The 26,485-nt window shown below is 38.5% G+C and overlaps 2 protein-coding genes across 4 annotated transcripts in view; both read right to left on the bottom strand.

Moving 5' to 3' along the window:
* The window catches only part of LOC140155881 (EF-hand calcium-binding domain-containing protein 5-like), a 59,046-nt gene that overhangs the window by 25,983 nt on the left and 6,578 nt on the right, over window positions 1–26,485 (bottom strand). For all 3 annotated transcript variants that reach the window (XM_072178878.1, XM_072178880.1, XM_072178879.1), the window contains exons 2-3: window positions 15,252–16,014; window positions 14,485–14,705 (exon numbers count right to left, since the gene is read on the bottom strand). In XM_072178878.1, the coding sequence (XP_072034979.1) occupies window positions 14,485–14,705; window positions 15,252–16,009 (979 nt within the window). In that variant the 5' untranslated portion in view covers window positions 16,010–16,014. The remainder of the gene's footprint in view (window positions 1–14,484; window positions 14,706–15,251; window positions 16,015–26,485) is intronic.
* On the bottom strand, window positions 25,709–26,422 carry LOC140154716 (uncharacterized). The gene has a single exon (XM_072177282.1). It carries the CDS (start codon window positions 26,420–26,422, stop codon window positions 25,709–25,711), a length of 714 nt encoding a protein of 237 aa, XP_072033383.1.

Raw genomic sequence — 26,485 nt, 5'->3', positions numbered from 1 at the left:
GGCTAGGCCAGGCCCGGGATCAGGCCACGAAAAAACATCAGTCATAAACAACCTGTATCAATGACAATTGATTTGATATGGCATGCACGCAGTTGAGCGCCAGGCCTTGCTGTCTAGATTTTAAAGCCGAGTCGTTAATCACTCGCTAGCATGATGGTACGCGAATGGTTGAATTTTCACAATACACTTATTGGGGTATAATCAAATAGAGTTTCGGTTTTAAAATTCACGTTCAAATGCACGCGAAAGGCACTAATATTTGTACCTTTCTAAATCGTTTTAAACACTTAATTCGCTGGCTGATTTTGTGAGATTCGCAGCGAGTAATATTTTAGTGTCCATGGCGAGTGGAAAATCGCTCACTAGAAATTTTATGGGGGGCGAGAGCGATCGCTCACCTCAAAGTCAAACGGCAAGGCCTGGGGCGCAATAATTATAGGTAATTATGAATGCGTGTTACTTATTGCTCGAGAAATTCGACACAATAATGCATATGCGCTGATGTTGCACATCTAATGCACAAGCCCCGAAGGGGAGACAAAATAATGCATGTGCGCTGATGTTGGTGCGTATAATGCATGGGCCCCGAAGGGGGGAGACAAAATTAGACGAATCGACATCAGCGCAAGTGCATTATTTTGCCTAATTTCTCGAGCAATAGGGCCTAAGTAATATGTGTTTATTAATCTATTTCATACAGTGGCGTGCATCGTGGCCGCCCCCAACCCCGGGGCTGAAGAAAATTAAATTTTGCCACCCCTTCCTCAACAGCCCGAAAAGGTTGACCCATTTTTTTTCCGGTTGTTTGAAAAAGTGAAGAGCAAAAAAAAAAAAAGATTTCAGGTGCTAGCGCCCTAAAAGCAACACATTTTGATGTATAGCAACATTTTTTCAAAAATTTGTATGCTTTATCAAATTTTTCTGCCCTTTTTATTAATTAATTCTTTTTGCCACCCCCTTTGTTTTTGTTTTTGCCGCCCCTGTTTTTGCAGCCCCTTCAATTTCGCTGCCCCCTGATTTTACCCTGGGGGGCTGGCGCCCCCAAAGCCCCCCAAAATAAGCGCATGTCATACACGACAAGAAAAAAACACATGATTTTAACTTTTTTTATATAACAAATTATCACTAAAAATGTTGGAAATCAGAACCAAATATAAACCCGCCCGAAAAATGAATCAACCCTATGTGACACGAACACGCATGAAACACTGCCGTAGTACGCAGAGTGCACAATATACACAATCAATGCATGTTTCATACTTTTCTGATTGGCTGCTTTGATAGGAGTGTATGAATGCTTTACGCTAGTTGTGCGTTGTGTAATGCAGGACTGGCGCATGATTTGTGAATTTACGCGAGAAGTCTAGAGGCCCCTCTTGTAAAACTTTTCTCCATTTTAAGATTTTATTTCTTTAATTTCCCCAACTAGGTGATACTGATGTCAACTTGATGTGAACTGTACAGTTGCAGCAACTGCTTTCAGGAGATGGTGGCTTAATGAGAATGTATAGTGATGAACTCAACAGTACTACTGGTGCAACAAAAAGCGTGTATGTACAATGAGTAACCAGGGACTGCCTTTTGAGGAGAGTGACATTCATGCATTTAAATGCGGACAACATGATCTTTGAGGGCACCTTAAGTTTGTTCGTTTTTTTATAAGGTGGAACAAATAAGACTTGTAACAAGAAACAACATGGTATTGATCTACGTGTATGTAGAATGGCATGCACGCACTGCCATGCAGGTGGTCGCAAGCAATGCTTAAATCAAATGCTATTTATGCGTAATGCGTGACTGGCGCACGCTTACAATGTATGTGAATTTACGCGAGCATGAGTTGGGACTTTATTTTACTTAATTTCCACCCAAAAAGGTGCTGCACCAGCTCTGTACGCAATCCACAATAGACCACAATGAGTCCTGCTCCCGACCAGAATTTTTTTGGACAATCACAAAATTTGGGAAGAAACACAGAAAAAGCAGTTTTGCCAAAAAAAGAAAAAAATGAACTGAAAAAAGCTTAAAAAAGAAAATTGACAATCTCCAATGTTAAGGCGTAGGCCTAAGGCTTTTTTTGTGAAAATTTTTTATCGCAAAATTTACAAGGCGGAAAAAAGCGGAATTTGACATTTGTAAAGCGGACTCCCATCTCACACATGATGATGAGCTGATCATAGTTTAGCCTTTAGGCATGAATGGGCAAAATGCCAAATTGCAATACGTGTGCTACGTACGTACACTACGGATGCACCACCATTGATCTCCAACACAACTCGCATGCCATACAAGTCACACACAGATGCAATGATCAAATTTTTATCTAAAAGGTGCACAGTAAATCCGCAGTTTACTTTTGTGTGCAAATAAATGGTAAAACAATTTCCAAAAATATATTTTGAATTGGTACTGTACATAGGCCTCCCATGTAACTCTGGGGCTTGCAGCATGGAGAAGCACAATTTCACTACTGGAGGCACAGTGAAACATGTTTGTTCTTGTAAAACGTTTCTCCATTTTAATATTTTGTTTCTTGAATTTTCCCAACTAGGTGATACCAGTGATGTCAACTTGATGTGAACTGTACAGTTACGCTGCAGCAACTGTTTTCAGGAGATGGTGGCTTTTAATCATAATGTATAGTGATGAACTCAACAGTACTGGTACAACAAAAAGCTGGTATGTACATGTACTATGATTAACCAGGGACTGCCTTTTGAGGAGAGTGAGAGCATTGCTCTCTACTGCTCTCCTTAAGGGGGTACTACACCCCTGCCCAATTTTGTGCCTATTTTTGCATTTTTCTCAAAAATTATAATGCATTTGTGACAAGTAAGATGTATATTATAGGGGCAAGGACTACAACTACTGCACTGGAAATTTTATTTCAGCACAAACAACAGTTGTGGAGTTACAGTCAAAAATGAGGGAAAACCAGTATTTGATCAATAAATCAATAACTACTTGCCTTGAGTTGCTGAATTTTCAGTGCAGTAGTTGTACTCCTTGCCCCTATAATATGGTCATTTTCACGGTAAAGGGTGTAACTTTTGATTTTTAGGGTCAAAATTTCAAACCACTTAAATATGTTTCTGTTTACTGAAATCATGCATAGAAGCAACTTAAATTCAAGTAAAATAATGTTTCAAGGCTTAAACCTTTTGATTTCTAATAAAAAATTTGACATTTGCATAACATTTTGGTTAAAATCTAAGAAAAATGTATTTTACATAACCTCAGAAAATTTTGACATGAAAGCTGGAATACATGTGAAATTCCATTCCAAAGTAAGTCAACAGATATAAGTTAAATTTTATACCATGTTTTGCTATGTTTGTAATTGCAGTTTTGAAAATTTTTAACATCAAGTGTCATTTACAATGGAAATTTCCAAACCTTAAACATATTTTTTTTTTTTTATTTGGGTTCCTAAAATAATTTGAATGTCTAACTTCATGTACAAATACTACTTGATGAAAGGAACCTCCCATCCAAGTTTCACAGAAATTGGAGTTATTTTTTAGAATTGGCAATTCAAGCGATTTGTGTTTCGGAGGCTTCAGTTAACAACACAGGTGATCATAAAAGTAAAATATTTAGCTAAGTACTACAAGTTGACATAAAAAAATAGGTAAAAAATATCACAATTACCAATTTTCATCCTTTGCTTCTAAGTATTGAATTTCAGTTGTGACAAAAATTAAATTATCACAGCAAGTCATTTTTCTTGTTTCGGAGGCTTCATGTTAACAATTGTTAAACATTGCAGAAGTAGTTTTTTTGAAAACAACAGTGTTGGGATCATCTAAGCTGTTATTTTCTTGTGTGTATTGAATCAATGATTCTATGCGGCAGATATTGTAGATTTATCACACATTAATTTTTTCACCCATTTGTTAAGTATGGTGTTTTTTGCATGTGAAGCCTCCGAAACAGGCTTTTTAAGGTATCAGTATATTTTTCAAACATTAACCATAATGTCAATTTTTTTAAATTTATGACATTCTGCACATATCAAGTAATAATTACAATGCAGATATCAGTATGAAACACACCAATTTAGATATGCATAGATGATAATTAAGTTTACTGTTGTTTCGGAGGCTTCATTTGTTTCGGAGGCTTCAATTGTTAACGGAAAGTTTGTATTGGGTCCCATTTTCAAACGGTGATATATATCTCCACGATTTAAAAACATGTGACTTGAGGATCTACTTTGCTACATTTTGATAAATAGATTGGATGAGCTCTTTTATTTATATTTGCACAAGCTTGCTGAACAGTTTGTTTCGGAGGCTTCAAAAAAGTTAACGGAAAAACGGCTATTTGAAGTCAAGATTTTATAAAAATTTTAAAAGCTTGCAAATCGGCTAATTTCTGTTACCCATTTCAAGTTAAGATAACAACTGTTATAAATCAAGAAGAAGTGAAGAAATAACCAAGAATTATGAACCAAAGCTACACCCACAAAGTTTGTTAACAATTGTTAACGGAAAATGAAGCCTCCGAAACGACAAATATGGAAGTCCGGTTCTCAAAAATACAGGGCCGTTCACAATTAAATCTAATGTGGCAGTGTTTACTGAACATATGACTGTACTTTCAGGATAAGAAAAATTATCCATGAACTAACTGAAGAAAACACAGGGTTTTACAAAATGTTACTGTTTTTTATAGTTTTTCAAAATGGCAATATTAAGTACATTTAAGCCTGCTAAAACTGAACGCAGTAACTCCCAAAGCTGATTATGCTACCCAAGGTAGCTGCTAACTAGATGACTTATGTGGCCAAAAATTATGGAATTCTGTGGCTTTATTAGAACACTACGGATTAAAATGTTAAAAATCCAAAGTTACACCCTTTACCGTGAAAATGACCATATACATATCTTACTTGTATCAAATGTGCTATAATTTTTGAGAAAAATGCAAAATTAGGCACCAAATTGGCCAGGGTGTAGTACCCCTTAAATCTGATATAGGAGAGTGATGTTTGATTTTAATCTTTATGTGAAACAGCTCTCCTTGAAGGCTCATGAAGAGCTATTTATTGCTCTCCTTCAAGTTCCAAAAGACAGTCCATGAGTAACTGCTATATTGGTTGATGAAAGGATTAGGACATAAGGCCTGACTTAGTAACTCAGGCCCCAAGATAGTAACTTCAAGCCCCAAGATAGTATCTGACTTAGTAGCATGGGCCCCTTATTTATAGTCAGGCCCAGGGTTGTCACCACGCTGGACTGGGCCGTCTGGCACTCACTAAATTGGGTTTTTTTTAAAGTTTTTTTTTTTACATTTCGAAGTGGATAATGATATTTCATCATAAAAAGAGGAAGAAAATTTTTTTAGGGGTGGTACCTCAAAGCCTATTCCCGATCCCTAGCGCTCAACTAAAAAGATAGTGCGAGGCGCGAGAGCTTCGCTGCCACGCTTTGCCTTCAATATTTTAACCAGTACTATTTGGGTCCTGGTGACAACCCTGGTCAGGCCCGTGCTACTAATTCAGGCCCAAAGATATTTTTTTTTCTTTCTATGTCACTTTTGGGGATCTGTAGGTTGTTCAATATTAAAATCTAAATATTTTAATTGATATTTTTTGGTTATTTTTCTTTACAGATGAAATATGAACTTATTGGAAGGAACCGCCTGCAGCAACAAGCTTAAGCAAGAGACAGGTAAATGCTCCATAGCAATCACCTGTGCCATATAGAATGTCGGCACTTCAACTAAAAATCAAGCGAATTTAACTTCGAGGGGAAAACTATTGACAGAAAAAGACATTGTCAACATATGGCTGTTACGGCTCGCCTACCTATCAATTAGGTTTAGTGGACTAACTAGCTGGTAGCCACTAGCCATCACTGTTAATTTGGAACATGTTTTACCACAGTGGAACTCATAATATATAATCTTACTATAAATAGGGGAATGTTGTATGTATCTATGTATCTATCTATCTATCTATCTATCTATGTATCGTGTACAAAGGCTCCGTCAGTTTCGATCCAAATGTCGCCAAATTCATACGGGACATTGAACCATATACCGAGACGGTTATGCGAAAATTTGGTTGGAAACGGGCAAGAATTGGCTGCAAAAACAGTGAAAATATTGGTAAAAACGGGGTTTTTGTTATGAAAATCGGTTACCAGCCTCACGCGTCACTGCAGCTGGCAAGGTGCGTCGGCGCCAGCGCGTAATGCGCACTACGCCAATCCACGCGACTTGCGAGCCAGAGACCAGTGGACATGATAATACGGAAAGAAGGAAAAATAAAGGACAAAAAGGTACATGGACGGGTCACTCACGGGATTATGATAACGGGTGAAAGTAAAATGAACACTCACGGGATTATGATAACGGGTGAAAGTAAAATGAAACGGTAACGAAACAAAGAAGGAAAGAAAATAAATCAGGAAAGAAAAAAAGGAGCTAAAATAATGAGAAGAGAATTAAATAAAAACATGGAAGCGGGAAATCACAAGCAGCAAATAAAAAAGAAGCTAAAAGTGAAATGTAAGAAAGAATAGATTTAGAAAATAATGGGAACGGGGTTAAATAAATAAAGCTGAGCAGAAGAAACTAAAAAAGAAAATGTAAGAGACAGATTTAGATAAATAAAATGTACCTATTTAATGATTCTACCTGTTCAGAAATTCTTCCTGTTATAGTGAACGCCCCATCTAGCGGGGACCCGCGCGAAGCGCGGGTATCCCGCTAGTCTTACTATAAATAGGGAAATGTTGTATGTATGTATGTATCTATGTGGGCACATAAAGGCTCCGTCAGTTTCGATCCAAATGTCGCCAAATTCATACGGGAGATCGATGAATATACGGAAACGTGTTTAAACTTTATTTGGTTGAAAACGGTCAAGAATTGGCTGCAAAAACAGTGAAAATATGGGTAAAAACAGGGTTTTTGTTATGAAAATCGGTTGTCAGCCTACGCGTCACTGCAGCTGGCAGACAGCGCGTCGGCGCCACAGCGTAATGCGCGCGACTACGCCAATTCAGCAGCAGAACGGCGCGAGAGCCACGCGACTAGCGAGCCAGAGACCAGTGGACATGGTAATACGGAAAGAAGGAAAAATAAAGGACAAAAAGGTATATGGACGGGTCACAGGATTATGATAACGGGTGAACAGATAAATAAAATGTACCTTTTCAATGATTCTACCTGTTCAGTAATTATTCCTCTTATAGTGAACGCTCCCATCTAGCGGGGACCCGCGCGAAGCGCGGGTATCCCGCTAGTTATGATAATGTGGACTACAATTAAGTCAACAAATACTGGACACAGTGGTAACTAGGCGAGTTAAAAAAAGGCGAGTTAAAAAAAGAAAAGCGAGTTAAAAAAGGTGAGTTAAAGAAAAGGCAAGTTACCCCCCACAGAGATTAGGGTGGGTTTTTTTTCGATTACCCCCACAAAGTAAGCTAAAGATGAGTTACGACAAAGCCATCAAAGTCCCACCAGCGAAGTTACGGCAAAGCCATCAAGTCCAAATGGCGATTTACGACAACACGATCAAATCGGCGAGCTACCAAGTCCTGTAAGAGAGTTACAGGAATGCCGTTATGATGAATGGAAAATGGCTTTCACTATAGAAAAATTTGTGTACATCGTGGAACATACTCTTTGCGTGGCTGTGCGTAGTAAGCAGTTGTACGCAGATAGCCTCGCTAATATGGACGCATAGAGTAGCATTGTGCGCCGCGTAGTTAGCATGATTAGTTGCGGAGTAACAAGCGTAGTTGAATGTTCCACGATATACACAAATTCAATATTTTTCTATAGTTGAGGTTCATGATGATGAGAAAAAATCCATTTTACCCTAAATCAAATTGTAATCTTAACTTGCTGATAAGACTTGCCATAACTTGCTGATGGGACTTGCCGTAAATTTTAACTCATCAATGGGACTTGTCGTAACTCGTCTGCCAAAACATCTTAACTCAATGGCGAGACTTCCCGTATTCTCAGCAGGGATCAATCTTTAACCTCTGCAGGGACCAGGGATTTTAAAAACTTATCTGACTCGCCATTTTCTCTCGCTCTAGTCTTACTCGCCCATTTTTAACTTGCCAATAACTGTCCCCTTACCCTGTTAAGTTACGCATGACTTTTGTATGTACCCATTTTACAGACTATGAATTATAGTAATAAATAAATAATAAATAACCTAGAAGAGAGGGATGTGGTGTAGGTTATACATGTACCTGTATGTATTAAACAGTGGACAATAATTAGATAATGTTAATTTTCAATTTTAGTGATCCTAGCATCCTCTTTTTATATTTTTTTTTTGTAGATATCCCAAAAAAAAGGTTATTCCCAAAATTGCAGTTGATTTCGATTTTGCATTTGCGAGGTATGCATGATTATTTGTTGTAATTTTGTTCTGGTGTACCAGAACATAATTCAAATTTCATGATATTTCTGCTAAACAAATTAATCTGCAAGAAATTCTTTGTACATAAACATTATGTAGCCAGAGGTTTCCAGTGGTATAAAAATCTTTTTTTGAGAAAAGTGGGGGGGGGGGGATGATGCTGTGGATCACAATCACAAAATGCCTTACTTCCAAAAGCAGCAATTTCAACTGCACTGACTACGGAGCCCCCAAAGTGACATGGAAGAAAAAATTGAGGTCCGGCTTAGTAACTTGGGTCCAAGATAGTAATTTGGGTCCAAGATAGTGACTCGGGTCCAAGAGTAAATTGGGACCCTGACTAGTCGTTTGGGGACCCCGAGTTACTATTTCGGGCACGAGTTACTATCTTGGGGCACGAAGTTACTAAGTTGGGCCCCAAGTTACTATCTTAGACCCCGAGTTACTAAGTCGGGCCTCAAATTACTATCTTGGACCCCGAGTTACTATCTCAAGGCTATCTCAGACCCCGTTTTTTTCTTCCATGTCACTTCGAGGGCTCTGTATAAATCAGCACAGTTGAAACCTAGATTTCGCCTTGGTTTGCAAGAATCAAAATCCATCCTAGTCACTGCACTTCCTGTATGATACAATGAGAGATTTTGATTCTCGCACCGAATCTTACAAGAATCATTACGAGAATCGATTCTGTGATGCTCGTTGAAATCTAGGCCCTGACAGTGATGAGTGATGTACAATTTCATGAAAAGGTGTTCAGAATTGGCTAGGCCTCTTTGGTCATAGTTTATTAGGGTTGCAGATTGGACAAAAGTTGGGGACGTGGCAACTTTCAAAAATAAGTAAACTGAGTAATCTGGATATCAGGTACTTCATGTTAAAAGCAGTTTTATTTCCTCCAATTTTTTTATTGATTTTTTATTAATGCAACTTTTCTTAGTGTATTTTTCAATTAAAATAAATTGATGTTTGTTTAAATCATATTGACCATAACAAGTTGTTATCCTTTTTGTATCAGTCATGTGTTAGAAAAATAAAATGAAAAGAAATATAACATGTGCCGGTATCTGTGTGTTTTCAGGACTAATCAATATTTGATGTATTCGGTGATAATTTTTCCCGTAAAAAAACACAAACTTGTAAATGTTAGAATTTATAAAATGAAACACAATTTTTCATTAAAAGAATTAAAATGTGCATGCCTTCTGGTACATCTTACCCCGGACTTTTACCCTCAATTTTGTTACCCCCTCCGCTATTAAGGACTGGTTTTGTCCCCCTTTTAAGGACACAATATTTTTTTGATCCCCCACATTTAGCTACATTTACACCCCCACCAAAGAATTTATGAACACTCCCTAACCGGGCTCCCTAAGAACATTTAAATGTCTGCTTTTATATATAAAGGTCATGAAGACGTGTTTATATGAAAAACTCTACCAAAAAAGAAAAACATTTTTAAATGTTGTCAAAATATTTGTAAATATTTTTTTAAGTTCTTGATTTTTGTTGTTAAAACGTTGAATGCCCTTTATATAATAAACCCGACATTCTGTCAAACTTGTTTATGGTTGCTTGGTATAGTTTTAGAAACCTTATGAAGGCATAGGGCAAAATTCTGCTATCAGTTTTGTAGAAATGGGGACTGATATGAAACAACATATCCCTGGTTGAAAAAAGTAGGCCTAGGCCTACAGCTTGATTTTTTTCTGGGGAATCAGTTAAAAATTATGAGTCGAGAGAACAGCTTTTTGTGATTGGTTTTCTTTTTTTAAAGAAGTGAAAAATTAATTTTGCAAAAGTTTTTTTTTTTTTAAAGTCCTAAAATATCACAATTTGTGAGCGTAACAAGCCAAAAATCAATTTTTTAATGCTTTTTTGGTCTAAAAAAGGTCCAAATTTTAGGAAGAAAGTCAGTCCACTTTTCACAACCACCCCGTTGGGAAAAAAGGACCACTTTAATAATAATGATAATAAAAAGAATATTAAGGAATGATAATGATTGTGGCAATGAAAGTAAATTAAAACCAAAACATTTAAACTTAAACTTTGCTTTTCCAATATTCCCAAAAATCCCATTATTAATGCTGTCCATATACCGCTGGCTGCAGATAACATGATTGTCCAGACTTTGACAATATGCAAGCCATGACGTAAGCTCATTACTTATTCATGACATAGTCTCTTCGACCCGGTCCTCAGCCACCATGGTTTGAGCGGAACAAAACTGGCGGTGTTGGAGACTATGAGAAAAAGTTTCCTACATAAGATGCTCGTGGAGCACGATTTAGGTGCTCCAGACGAAAAAAGTGCACCAAAATTTTTCGTGTTACGAATTCAGGCCCTGAATAAGGCAACGTGAAGGATTGTGGGTAATAAAAGGCGCCGCAATTCTGGGTCTGGAAGGATTCAGGCTACTTGGTGGGTAGGTGCATCTTGACCTAAGACGGAACAAGTTTGTATTGGTTTGTGGGTCAATTTTGTATTGGTTAGTGGGTCAAGGTCACCAGAGGTCATCTAGGGGTCAAATTAGTAAAAACTGTCATATGAGCATGCAACTTGGTGGGTAGGTGCATCTTGACCTAAGACGGAACAAGTTTGTATTGGTTTGTGGGTCAAGGTCACCCAGGGGTCATCTGAGGTCAAATTAGTAAAAACTGTTTTCCGCCTATTTTCTCGGAGACTAGGGGTCGCACGTTCCTCAGACAGAACAAGTTTGTTTCGGTAAGTGGGCCAAGATCACCCGAGGTCATCCAGGGGTCATCTGAGGTCAAATTAGTAAAAACTGTCGTATGGTCATGAAACTTGGTGGGTACAGTCAACTTTTAGAGTCAAATTTTTGGACGGTCATTTTGGGGTCATCTAGGGTCACCCAGGGGTCATCTGAGGTCAAAATATTAAAAAATGTCGAATGGGCATGAAACTCGGTGGGTACAGTCAACTTTTAGAGTCAAATTTTTGGACGGTAATTTTGGGGTCATCCAAGGTCAAATTACTAAAAACTGTTGTATGGGCATGAAATGTGGTGGGTACAGTCAACATTTAGAGCCAAATTTTGGAAGGTCATTTCGAGGTCACAAGGGGTCATCTGAGGTCAAATTAGTGAAAACTGTCCTATGGGCATAAAACTTGGTGGGTACAGTCACCATCAGCCAGGTAATCGCGACAGCCGAGAACCGCCAAATACGGGTAACCGCCTAGTCCTATATAATGCATGTAATGTGTAAATGGAAAGAAGAGGGCCATATCAACTTAAATTTAATACTCTGCTGTGGGATTTGTTTCTTGGATATTCAGATGAGGGTCAAAGGTCAACAGAGTTCAATGTCAACAAAGGTCAAAGGTCAACCAAACAAGGTCAAAGGTCAACAATAAACATATAAATAACAATCAGAGCAAAGCCCTAATACTGCATGTTGTGTAAATCATTGGTCTTCTTTTTATCAGTCCTTCCAATAAGATCTTGATCAAGGAGTCCACACCTTAGGAAGCGATGATGCAGTAATTGTCAGCTAAATTCAAGCAACCTGGAGCTCTCCACAGAGCCAGATGGATGGCAATTAGCTACTTTACTCAGTAAAGATCTGTTTGCTTGAAGCCCAGATTTCACAGCTGCCACAAGGTACCATAACAGCCGCCCATCAAGTGCCCAAAGTGAGAGAATTTGTTATTTTCGCCACTCTGCTGATCTACAGTTCGTGGTGGTTGACCTGCACTTCAGCTGCTGATGCCCCATGGCATGACCTCAATCAGTTGCTCATGTATGAGGCCCGGGGTATGAGGCTGTGAATCCAGTCATTTCTTCAATTGCAATTAAAGCTTTGAAGCGTCACCTATGGTACTTGACAGAATGTCAGTATGGTACTTGAGAGTGCCCACAGATGTGCGATGTGTACTCGCTGATAAACTCCTTGCAGTTAAACCTGCAGTAGACATCTTAGCACCTAAGAAGCGGATTGGATTATCCTTTGGAAAGTCTGAGTTTCCAACCAACATCACCGCTGCAACATCTCTTGGAGACTTGGTCAATGAAGACTCATGGTTCACTATCCACATCCTGCAAATAAATACTGACTTTCTCACTGAAGATATTAATACATGGTCAAATTCTTCAGCATATCAAGAATCCTTTGCCAACATTGGAGCCATCAATATGTTATCAACGACTGTGCACTGTGCAGAACGCAGTGCACAGCTTAGCACAGACTTCTTGGATGCACCAAGAACGGAAAAGCACTACCAAAATACACTACAAGTTCTTGAACTAAGCCACAAGAATGAGCCAAATCTCGGAACTTTAGCGCAAATCTAACACTGATGAATGATTAAAACCAGACTCCTCAAGAAGCACTGAACTTCTTAATGAATGTAATAGCGAGTGCTGAAAATAGCATTTTAGGATTGTAAAACTCTTTTACGTAAGGCAGCTATTACTTGATACAGCAATGAAGACTGCAAACATAGCTGCCATTTACAAAAAAAATATGCAAATGCTTTGGAAATGGTCTAAAATATCTTTAAATTGATGCACTTAGCAGTATTGAGAATACAGCAGCTATAATAAAGCACACAAAGTATATGAATCAAAATAGCTGCCTTATGAAATTGTGGTATAGCTTATCACAAATGTTCTGATGGCCGGTGGCCCCATAGGACGAGGTCCGATTTCGACAAAATTTTGTGTGAGGTATTTATTTTGATAGTGGAACACATTTATGCTATGGACAAAAATCAGGGTTAACATTTTAAAAATAGGGGGGCTATAGATGCACCCTAGTACCTGTTTCCCATTGCTCCGGACCCATACCCGTACTCATTGCTGTTCCCAATACTACAAGTCTGGACTATAACATATTCAAAATTAGTGTTAAATTAAACTTTTGCTAAAGCTTGGGAGTTAATTTAAAACTGCGGTGTCAATATTTCATCACATATAGCAAATCACATACTGCATTGGTCTGAACAAAAATACAATGAAATGAAACTACCATGCTCTATTTCAGCTTTGACCAGATTAAATTAATCACAATTGGAAATGTCAAGGTCTCTCACCCACCCTGTACGAGTTGATTTTCAAGTTAACCCTAAGATATATATATAACCCAAGTATCAACAGAGCAAAGTCCACAAAATACTCTTGTCAAAACTAAATGCAGGATATTGATAAGGGATACGTTATCAAATAACACACTTTTAATTTGCATCAAGGTTTTTTCATCAGAAATTAGTGAACCCAATTCCCTGCTACTCTAGGATATTGAAAAAAACAAGAAATCTTACGGTGGCCCAAGCGTGATTCTGTATCCAAGATCATGCAAGTTTGTGGGTAAAATGTATTAGCCCAGTAGCCGCGTATTTAAGATCAAGCATTTTCCTGAACAGTCATTGTGCTTCATGACATTTTCACATGTCCAAGTCATCACACACATGATTCCCAGCAACAGTGGCGGCACTAGGATTTTTTTTTTCATGGGGGGATTGGGGCAAAGTGAATTTCAAGGGGGCGCAAAATTGCAGCAAAAAGTGGAAATTTACGTAATTTGGGAGTTTCGTCTCAAAAGTGGGGGGCAAGAAATATATTTGGGAGGGAAATGCCCCCTGCCCCCACCCCCCAGCAACATGTATCTTACAGATGTGTATGTACATGTATCATGCATATGATGCAAATAGGAAAGGAAATTTTGCTTAAATTTGTCATGTTTGCAGAGTTTTTCAAATGATAGTTCATCAGAAACCACATTATTTTAATTTACTCTACCAAAGAAAACAACCACCTGAACATTATGTGAAAACAAATTCTATGAACAAGTTGTTTATGAAGAGTTTTAAGCAACATTTTGATATATTTTTCCATAGAAGCCTGTAGTCAAATTTTGGGAAAACTTTTTGGAATTGATGTTGCTTAAAACCCGACTTCGAACCCCTCCCCCTTTTTTTAAAATCTGATTTGTCCTCAGCACATATATGAAAATACAAAGTATCAAAATATTAAGGCATTGAAATGATTGAACAAATTATATCCCACTTGGTCCACCTTAAGAAACCTGTAACAATTTCTCAGATGTACATTAATTCATTACAAAATTCAAACCTACCCTTTCCAATATCTGGAGGAAGCTGGTCCAGGACCTCTTTGAAGTTCTTGAGTGCAGTATGTATAATATGTGTTTCAACTTCATTCTCTTCATCAAGAATCCAGTCAGTGAAATGCTCACGAATGCGACCTGACCGAGCAAGACGCTCTTTAGTACGAAGTGTTTCCTGCCTCACCTGTTCCTCTCTTTTCTTACGAGCTTCCGCTTTTACCTTGGCGAGCCTGAAATAACATAATCCATAAAATCATAGTCATTGATTTTCCTGTGTTTATTATTCCCACTTGCTTTAGAGGCAGCGTGTTGATACGAAGATGCACAATTTTTTTGTTTGACGCGATCTACTTGTTAGGCGGACATAGTAACTGATGCTCACTATTTTGAGGTCCCTGGATATTTTTTAAGTTTTTAAAATTGAAAAAATGAGGTGAGTATGCAGCGTAACTCGGTGAATGATTATAGGTTTGCAAAAGTGAAATTTGCAGTTGCATTCACCACCGTGAGTTTTTATCACAAAAAGTTTTGCAACTCTGTAATTTATTATAGATTCAAATTTCTTTTCAAATCGCAGAACAACTATTTTCATCAAGAATGTTGAATAACAAAATGAAAATGATTGACCTACTAAGACTTAATTAATTATAAACTACAGTCTGCAACAGTATGCTATATCATGAACACATAAACTGAATGTATGCTTATTTGTTTCCAAATTTAGACCAATTTTACAAAAAAAAGTCTATATTATAATTATTATTATCCATATCTACCTGTTATCCTCAAATGAAAACACATGATTTTTGATTTCATCCGTCACCTCTCGCAACCCTCTAATGTATGGCGATGCTTCAGGAAAATTACTATATTTTGGATTGTTCCGCATCAGATACTGAGCCAAATAATTGATTGGATTAAAATTTGGGTTGACTTCCATTTCCTCTGCAAGATTTCTCTTGTCCACTTCCATTAACAGCTTCTCAACACCCAATATGAGAGTTGGTAGTAATTTCTCTAGAAGATATGCTCTTGCATCAACAGTAACTTTATTGTCATTCATCCATTCCAAGGCAAGTACATCAATAGGAATTTTCCTAGCTAATTTCTTCTTTTCTATCTTCACAGTTTGTACATACAGCTTCTTGCTTTGTCTTCTTTCTTTGAATCTTTCTCGCACTTTCTCCTCATGGAATCTTTTCCAACGTCTCACAGCAGTCTTCACAGCTGGAGACAGGAACTCGGACATTTCTACTTTCTCGTGCAAAGATCGTACAGATGGAGGTCTTTCACGACCTGATGACCCATCAGGTGAACCCCTTGGTTGCGATGGAGGGCGGGGAAGCCTCCCTCCAGAGTTTTGACGAGAGTGGGGCTTTCCACTGCCATCTGAGAAGCTGACCCGCGAGTTTGGACGGGATCCGTAGTGGGTTGGTGATCCATACTGAGAGCGGGGTGCAGATGACCTACGACCTATTCCTCCTGAGCCAGGCAATTGGCCAATAGGACTAACAGCTTGAACATTGGCCATCATTAAATCTAGAAATATGAAAAATATAATAAAGTAATAAGAGCACCATTAGAGCAGGGTTATACATGAACTGGGTATATTCAAAAATTTAAATAATTTTAACTCCAACAATAAATTGCTATTATATAATTCAATAATTGTTCTTTTATGGTAATATAATTGGCTGGATATCAGAGGCACAATCAGGGTGCACAAATGCAAATTTCCATATCACCTGCTATTAAAATGCCTAGAACTTGAGAAAGGAATGATCAAATCTCTTCATTTTTCTAACACAGTATCCTTGGATGCCACTCTTTAAGAACTGAAAATTATATTGACACTGACCTGTGATAAGGTCTGCTAATTAGTGATAATTAATTAATATTTATGTCAAAATTCGATGTAACCCGTAACAAAAATTATAACACTTTCCAGTTCCTGAAATACAACATGTATACACAAGGCGGTTCTCGAACCACGAGTCTCGCCTGCTTTCGTGACCACCTGCTTTCGCGATTACTTTGGTAGACGTAAAATCGTAAATGAACTTGCAACAAGCCATGGTGATTTGCCTGTTCAATTTGAGCTTGATTGGATCAATATTGAAATTTGACCTTTGACCCCTAACTTTTGGTGGTTCTCGGTTGGGCACAATTACCTGGCTGGTGGTGACTGTACCCACCAAGTCTCATGCCCATCCGACAGTTTTTACTAATTAAACCTCAGATGACCCCTGGTGACCCCGAAATGACCTTCCAAAAATTGGGCTCTAAATGTTGACTTTACCCATCAAGTTTCATGCCCATACGACAGTTTTTAGTAATTTAACCTCAGATGACCCCTGAGTGACCTCGGATGACCTTGAAATGACCGTCCAAAAATTTGGCTCTAAATGATGACTGTACCCACCAAGTTTCATGCCCATATGACAGTTTTTGGTTTCACGCCCAGATGAGGTTTTAGTAATTTGACCTCAGATTACCCCCGGGTGACCCCGGATAACCCCAAAATGACCTTCCAAACATTTGGCTCTAAATGTTGACTGTGCCCACCAAGTTTCATGCCCATACAACAGTTTTTAGTAATTTGACCTCATATGACCCTGGTTGACCCTGAAACGACCTTCCAAAAATTTGGCTCTGAATGTTGACTGTACCAACCAAGTTTCATGCCCCTACGACCGACAGTTATTAGTAATTTGACCTCAGATGACCCCTGGGTGACTTCGGATGACCCTGAAATGACCTTCCGAATATTTGACTCTAAATGTTGACTGTACCCACCAAGTTTCATGCCCATGCAATAGTTTTTAGTAATTTGACCTCAGATGACCCCTGGATGACCCCAAAATGACCTTCCAAAAATGTGGCTCTAAATGTTGAGTGTTGACTGTACCCACCAAGTTTCATGCCCATATGACAGTTTTTAGTAATTTGACCTCGGATGACCCCTGTGTGACCTTGGATGACCCGAAATGACCTTCCGAAACTTTGACTCTAAAATGTTGACTGTATTAACCACCAAGTTTCATGCCCATACATCAGTTTTTAGTAATTTGACCTCAGATGACCCCTGGGTGACCTTGGATGACCCCAAAATGACCTTCCAAAATTGGCTCTAAATGTTGACTGTACCCACCAAGTTTCATGCCCATACGACAGTTTTAGTAATTTGACCTCAGATGACCCTGGGTGACCTTGGATGACCCCAAATGACCTTCCAAAAATTTGGCTCTAAATGTTGAGTGTTGACTGTACCCACCAAGGGTACATAACACAAAATAGCCTTTCATAGACTTTACGTGCAAAATAGGGGTCACGTTTTGAGCCATAAGTCGAGTTACCCCTAGTTTTGAAATATATATTTGATCAGAACAAAATCTTAATCAGAACAAAATCTTAATCAGAACAAAATTCTGCATAACATATCTGAAAATGACACATTTTAGGTCTACTTTTTGAGAAAATTAGCGCTATATAAAAAGGCCCGATTTTCCCGTGTTTACGTCCGACTGCTAACCGCGTTTTGACCTCGTGTGTTCATGCGCTCATTATCGTAAACATCACTCAAATTTTTGCGTTTTCTTTTCAAATTAGTAGAGATCACATTCACAAATTCTAGTAAAACACAATTTTCAACACTAAAATTGTTAATATTGCACCGATTTTGCACAATTTGTATGCAAAGTTGGGACTATAGTCGTGATAAACTTTTACCGGAAACCGCTTCACAGGCGGATTTAGTGGTATGAACCCCCAAGTTTCATGCCCATGACAGTTTTTAGTAATTGACCTCGGATGACCCCTGTGTGACCTTGGATGACCCGAAATGACCTTCCGAAACTTCGACTCTAAATGTTGACTGTATTAACCACCAAGTTTCATGCCCATACAACAGTTTTTAGTAATTTGACCTCAGATGACCCCTGGGTGACCTTGGATGACCCCAAAATGACCTTCCAAAAATTTGGCTCTAAATGTTGACTGTACCCACCAAGTTTCATGCCCATATGATAGTTAATAATAATTTGATCTCATATGACCCCTGGGTGACCTCGAATGACCCCGAAATGACCTTCCATAAATTTGACTCTTAAAATGTTGACTGTACCCACCAAGTTTCATGCCCATACAACAGTTTTTAGTAATTTGACCTCAGATGACTCCTTGGTGACCTCGGATGACCCCGAAATGACCGTCCGAAAATTTGACTCTAAATGTTGAGAGGGCGCAACACTAAATCACTCCGCATTTTATGTAACAACGAAATTCGGCTAATATAGTCCATAGTGAATATGAGATTGTAGCGACCATATCTACCGACATGTTCACTTTAAATCACTCAATATTAGCTCATATGAATTCGACAAGTGTCTTTAATGATAACATGCAGAAAAAAACTGGACAATTGATCTTAAAAGCAATTCTCTGTGGCGGATTAAGAGAAAACCCCATTTTGAAATGTGAGTGGTGAGTTTAGTATATTTTTAGCTAATTTTTTTTGCACCGAAAAAAAAGAAAAAAGTCAATGGTCATCGATATATGTCGACAAAAGTTTTGGAATCTAGAGAAACAGAGCTTTAATTTGATACCAAATTTATTTTGCCAAGTATTGCAGGGACGCCAGGAATGGCGCTTGAAGTAGGCCGAATTCACACGTTATCCTATGGGACGCTGAATTAGTGCTACGCCCCTTGTAACGGCCGTCGTTATGAACGCGTTCCTTTTACATTCTTCGCAAAAATAAGAGATGCGCTTCACAAAATGTGTTCCATTGCAAGGGTGATGATAAACAAAGATTACAAAATGTGATCCCCATGAAAAAATTATTGGAAAAAAACACTTTATTGGCCGGTAGGCGCCTACAAAGTCTAGATATGCGTCCAAAAATCCTCAAAAGGCTCAAAAATGGATTTTAAAGTTAATAGACATTGTTAATCTGCATGAAGCCGTTTTGCTGAATATTCAGTAGGCCTACGCAAAGATCGTAATTGTTACCACTGGAACGGGGGTATTTATACTTCAAACTCAGTAATAAATGATTTGCAAAAGAAAATGGCAACACTGATAATCTAGAAAAGAAATTAAACTTGGTTCAAAGACGTGCTCAAATTGTCGCCTGTCACTAGTTTTGTGGGTTTTGTACAAACTTTCGTGATATTGGAGGAAAAGTCAAAATATTCGATTTTCGGGATTTCGGCACTGATCTTTAAAACATCATTTCTTTTGAACGGAATGTCGCAGAGACATGAAATCTTCGGTGTTGAGCTTCAAATTTCCTCTAGTTTACATAATGAGTAATAAATGTGGATTTTAAAACCTTTTAACACCTTATAAGAGGGCGCAACACTAAATCACTCCGCATTTTATGTAACAACGAAATTCGCTAATATAGTCCATAGTGAATATGAGATTGTAGCGACCATATCTACCGACATGTTCACTTTAAATCACTCAATATTAGCTCATATGAATTCGACAAGTGTCTTTAATGATAACATGCAGAAAAAAACTGGACAATTGATCTTAAAAGCAATTCTCTGTGGCGGATTAAGAGAAAACCCCATTTTGAAATGTGAGTGGTGAGTTTAGTATATTTTTAGCTAATTTTTTTTGCACCGCAAAATAGCGAAAAAAGTCAATGGTCATCGATATATGTCGACAAAAGTTTTGGAATCTAGAGAAACAGAGCTTTAATTTGATACCAAATTTATTTTGCCAAGTATTGCAGGGGCGCCAGGAATGGCGCTTGAAGTAGGCCGAATTCACACGTTATCCTATGGGACGCTGAATTAGTGCTGCGCCCCCTTGAGTGTACCCACCAAGTTTCGTGCCCATTATTTGACCTCAGATAACCCCTGGATGACCAGGGGGGCCTTGACACACTAACCAATACAAACTTGTTCTGTCTGGGGTCAAGATGCACCCTAGTCTCTGAGAAAAAACGTTTTTGCATATTATACATAAATTATGCAAATTAGGTACTTAATTACCATATTTTGCGCTGAAAATCAAATCAGGTCGAGATCCTTTGGTCATGCTACCCCCTACCAAGTTTCATCATTATTATGTTTTCAGGGTTATTAGGAGTAAGTTAAGGGATCTAAAATGAGCGTTTATTGCGTTTCGACAGTATTTTTTGTGGCACATGAGAGCACCTCAGACCTATCGAATTGTATTCTGAATACTGAAGCATGTCTTTCTGATATCAAATAATTTTCATTTTTGAAAATCACAATATAATACAAATTTTATGACAAATTATAAAAATTTGATATTTTTCACATTTTTGATATATAACAGTCCTCGGTAAATTATATAAATCTAATGATATATTCTTAAAGTGTATGTAGCAGGGAGGAAAAGCCGACGGTCAATTGAAAATTTTGACCTTTCATATTGAAGATATGGATTTTTTCCCAAAAGACCTAATTTTTTTGGTGTTTTGGGAAAAAAATCCATATCTTCAATACGAAAGGTCAAAATTTTCAATTGATCGTCGGCTTTTTCAACCCACCTACATACACTTTAAGTATAAATAATCAGATTTATAAAGTTTACTTCAAGTAATGTTAGATATCAAAATATCAATTTTAATGATTTGCCATAAAATGTGTATTAAATTGCTAATTTCAAAAATTCAAAATTATTTGATATCAGAATGACATTCTTCGTATTCAGAATGCAATTCGATATGTCTGATGTGCTCTGATGTCCCAAAATAAATACTGTCCAAACGCTCATACCCCAGCCCTTAAGGGGTACTTTACACCCTGTCCAATTTTGTGCCTATTTTTGCATTTTTCTCAAAATTATAGCACATTGGTGACAAGTAAGATATGTATATTATAGGGCAAGGACTACAACTACTGTACTGAAAATTCACCAACTCAAAGCAAGTAGTTATTGATTTATTGATCAAATATTGGTTTTCCCTCATTTTTACTGTAACTCCACAACTGTTGTCTGTGCTGAAATAAAATTTCCAGTGCAGTAGTTGTAGTCCTTGCCCCTATAATATATACATATCTTACTTGTCCCCAATGCGCTATAATTTTTGAGAAAAATGCAAAAATGGGCACAAAATTAGGCAGGGGTGTAGTACCCCCTTAAGAAAACCTAATAATGATAATATTGGATGGCTTATTTGCATGATACCATAACATATCGGATTCATATAAATATCGAACTCGCCGTTGGCTCGTCCGATATTTTTATGACTCATCCGATATGTTATGGTATCATGCTCAGCCATCCAATATTATATCATCATAGGGCTTAGGGTTCTTACGGATCCCCAGATACAGGTCCACAAGGCGGATAAATTATGCAAATTAACAACTAAATGCGCATACTTTTCGCCAAAAAAACTAATCAGGTGATCAGCAGGTGTGTATCATGCCTGTCACCAGGTTTCGTTACCATGCGCCCGATGGATCTTGAGATAGTCTGTCCACAAACTCCGCTATCAATTTGTGCTGATTTTCGCATAAATTATGCAAATTAGCTATGTTAATTTGCATATTTTTACCGAAAACATACAGTTACGGAGCAAACTTGGATACCCAAGTTCCTCCCACCAAATAGCGTCCCCATAGGTCTTACGGTTCCCCGGATACAGCTTTGGACGGACACACACACACATCCATCCACACCCCCACACACGGACAGACAGAAATAGTGATTACTAAGTCCCATCCTGAACAAAGTTCAGGCGAGACAAAAACATATTTAAAAGCAAAACCAAAGTACAAGTAAATTATGATATGCATAAAATCATTTTAAAATAGATGTAGGCAAAACTTAAAAGTATAGGCCTACACTCTAAATAATTTAAGAATCTGTAAAGTCATTAGATTTTTGAATGGCGTCATCCAAATTGTTCCAAATGAATGATTGCACCTCTATATATGTTAAACTATGTTTCTTATACCGTACGTAGTCTTTCTTTGGTTGAGGAATTTAACATTAGGTTTACTCTGGCGAAAGTTGTAAATATTCTCTGGAATTGAAAATATATGAGCTAAATTAAGCAGGTGACAACTGACAAGTTATTCAAAATATTGTTTGTATTGCTGCCTATGAGAAACTGGCTTCCAACTAAGTTAATCACAAACAATATTACTTATTTACTTGATGTGTCCCATTTCGCGTCACAAATTATATGTGCAGCCCTGTTTTAAATAATTTGAAGACGTTTTGCTAAAGAAATACTACAATTTCCCAAACAACATTTATATAAACCATCTTCAAAATATCTTCAATGAAGAAATTAGATTTACATCTTTTTAGCATGAACATTCCTTTAAGAGCTTTTTTACACACAGTATCAATACAATGTGGGTTTCAAAACAAAGAATCATTGTAGGGTCTAATTTCTGACTCGTTCTTGAGTCTATCGCTGTTCTTTAGCGAACCCTTTTTGTTCTATTTCTTGATCACACGATTTGGTCTGACGAATTCGGATGACCCATTTCTCAATACACGCAAGATTTGCATACGATATGACAGCTAGGAAACACAATACTTATCGTTCTTGTTGGCTCTCAAACTACAGGTGTTTTATTTCCTTTTACTCCAAAAAGGCACAACATAATATCCATAGCTTTATGCAATAATACGCAATAGTCACGGTAGAAAGAGGTGACTTTTCTCCGAGATCATCAAACAACCGACATGATAACTTTCCTCCATTGGCTAGCCTGAGTTCCAAGTGATGCAAAATAGAGGGCGCCAGCCAGGTAAATTTCCAAGTCAGAAGGTGGTGGCTACATACCGGCCCCTTAATTGCCATGTGCAAACATGCAATTACTAAGCACTTCTTTTAATTAACAAACAATAAATTTTGATCCAAATATGGCAAACTAAATTTGGGCCAAAACATTGCCAAAATTTAACAATAATCTTTTATCTCCAACTTTACTGATTATGTTGATAGCTGAATATAACACTTATTGATTCAACAATGGCGCTTTATGGAGATTATATACTGTCTATAATGATTTCTCCACTAATATAACTAAGTATAATGTAAGAGTTCACACTGTAGCAGCGCTATAGTCACATTTCACAGTCATAATATTGTTCAAATGATGCTTTATAGCACTTTGACTGTGGTATCAAACAATTTAGCGAATTTCACTAAAAATCACTGGTTCCATGGATTATCTTAAATCCTAATCAAAAGTTTTCATGTCCTAATCACAAAATGTCCATTGTCCAAATAACATAATCCACGTCGGTTCGGCACTCCAGATGAAACATTGGAAGAAGATCATGCGCTGCTGACTTACTGCTCCAACGCTGCTCCTTACTGCGGGGTTCCCTGGAATCCGACGGTCCATGATGAACTTGATGAATTACAAACTCGCTGGATCCATTGATCAGCAATTCCGAGCTCATGCTCCAACATGAGTGGTACAAACGTTGCTGATCCTTAAAATTATGGTCGGTAGTTCGAAGCAAATGGCTCCATACAGCCATAGGTGGCACAAACGATTACCGACGCTATTACTATACTCAAAAATATTTTTTATATTTTTCGATTTCCTTTTTTATTCAACTTTTCTTTCATACAATAATATTTGTTTTTTGTTGGTGTTTATGGGTGTTTCGTGTCAGTATGATTTTTTTCTTTTCTTGAATCAAACCGAACAACGACATGGCAACTCGAAAACAACATGGTTGCCAATTACAACTACAAGTACAAACACAAGGAATGCTCTATTTCCATGTTAGGCAATCAAATGCTCACAGATGACTTCCATCAAAGAATCAAACCTTTGAATCAATTTCCATTACAAAACATATCCTCTCTTATCAAAAGTCTTTCAAAACCTTCCACAAACAAATTGCACAACAATTGTCCATGTCCTGGCCAGAATACACAGACAAGGTTGTGCACCATTGAAAAATAGACAAATTCAAACGTTCCATAAAAGGCTCTTCACCAAATTCATAATAATCTTACTCCGATAAACCCATTTGATTTGTGTTACCGTGTTCAAGATCTCTTGCGCTGAGTGCTGCATCGCACTCCTACGCACTGCGCAAGTGTCTCCCTAATGTATAAATTTGTATTGCCTGCGCAGATGTCCTTTGCATCGAAGACCTACGCACTGCGCAAGTGTCACCTAGAGAAATCTGTTATCAATAGGCCATGATTTTGATGATTTTTAACAACAAGACACCTGAGACATTCCCTACCGGATACATCAAGACAAAGTCAATCTAACAAACATAAAAGACATAGGCTCTGGACTTCAAGTCTCCAGAAACCATGGAAACAGACAGCTTATTCTTCTGCCTCCAACAACAGGCACAACTTGCTGATGGGCCTCCGTGAGGGTGGATGACTTGGTTCGCACATCAACCTGTCGCTTTTCGGCCATTCTTGTCTGGCAAAGTTGTGACGATCTTTCCCATCAACCAGGAATTCCTAGGAGCTGACTCATCTACTATGAGAACAACGTCTCCCGCCTTCAGATTCCTCTGTGGCTGCAGCCAGCGCTGTCTGCGCTGAAGTTCAGGTAAATATTCCTTCAGTCATCTTTGCCAAAACAGATCGGCCAAGTATTGGATCTGACGCCAACGCCTCACGAGCGTAGATGTCCTTCTCGACAAAGCACCCTGGTGGCATGTCCGCCCTCGGTCTCAGCAACAAGAGGTCACGGGGCGCGATGACATCCAAGTCATCCTGATCATCCGACACTCTTGTGAGTGGCCTGCTGTTCAACGTCGATTCTATCTCACACATGAAGGTATGAAGTTGCTCATCCGACCTGCATGTCTTCAGGTGTTGTTCATTGAGGATGGCACACATTAACTTCCTTACAGTACGAATTTGCCTTTCCCATACTCCACCGTGGTGGGAGGCTGCTGGTGGATTGTATCGCCATTCAAATGTGTGGGATGTTGAGAAGTTCTGTATTTGGTCTTGGTCTAGTTCTTGCAGAGCGCGCTGTAACTCATTGTCCGCACCGACCAAGTTGGTTCCGTTGTCAGAGTGAATTACTTTGACTGGTCCACGCCTTGCTATAAATCGCCTAATCCCATCAATACAGGAACTAGTGTCCAGGGTGTGAGCGACTTCAATGTGGACTGCTCTGCTATTCATGCACGTGAACAGCATACCGTATCTCTTCCTAGTTACTCTGCCCTGCTTTATATGGAAGGGTCCGGTAATCTAATCCAGTGACTGTAAAGGCTGGATCATCACTCTTTACTCGGTAGGCGGAAGATCAGCCATCTTCTGTTTGCTAACTGGCATTCGGTGTTTTCTGCAGATTATGCACTTCCCTAAGACTGACTTCACCTTAGCTCGAGCCTTCACAATCCAGTATTTCTGTCGTAATTCGGCGAGAACGTGGTTACTACCCTGGTGATGAATCTCTCCATGAATATAACGGACTATGAGAGTCGCTATGTGGTGATCTTTCGGAATGATAAGTTGATGCTTCGCATTCTGCGGTATCTTGGCGTTTTTCAGTCTACCGCCTACCCTTACCATCCCATCCATCACCTGTGGGTCTAAATTGGTAAGCTTCGAGTCTAGTTGCAGAGATTTCTGTGCATGTTTTATGATTGCACACTCTGCCTCTTCCAACTCCTGCACAGTAAGTGCGTCTGTGAAGTTGTGACTCTGTCTCTGTTTTGTTCTAAGAATCTTCTTAAGTCTCAGCCACCAGGCCGCTGCTCTTCTGAGCCTTGTCCAGCTGGAGTAGTGCTCTATCAGCTGGTCTAGAGCATTATCTGTATCGCTCTGGTCTTCAGCTGTGACAGCGTGGACTTCCACATCTGTGGACTCTGGAGATTCTTCTGATACTGCCGGTTCTGCACCCGGCCACTCTTCTTCTGGTTCTGACAAGAACGCCGGCCCCTGTATCCAGTCTGGTCTTTCTACCAGCTGCTTGACTGGCAGGCCTCTATCACTCATCGTTTGTTGAACTCAGGGTCACATAAGACTGGAACTGGGTCTCCATGGTTTCCAGGCTACCTT

This window comes from Amphiura filiformis, chromosome 6 (assembly GCF_039555335.1).
Source record: "Amphiura filiformis chromosome 6, Afil_fr2py, whole genome shotgun sequence".
NCBI lineage: Eukaryota > Metazoa > Echinodermata > Ophiuroidea > Amphilepidida > Amphiuridae > Amphiura > Amphiura filiformis.
This window is presented reverse-complemented; position numbering and strand designations above follow the sequence as displayed.

What these genes read in the sequence shown, in the direction of transcription:
- LOC140154716 (XM_072177282.1), bottom strand. Translation starts at nt 26,422, where the DNA reads ATGAGTGATAGAGGCCTGCCAGTCAAGCAGCTGGTAGAAAGACCAGAC.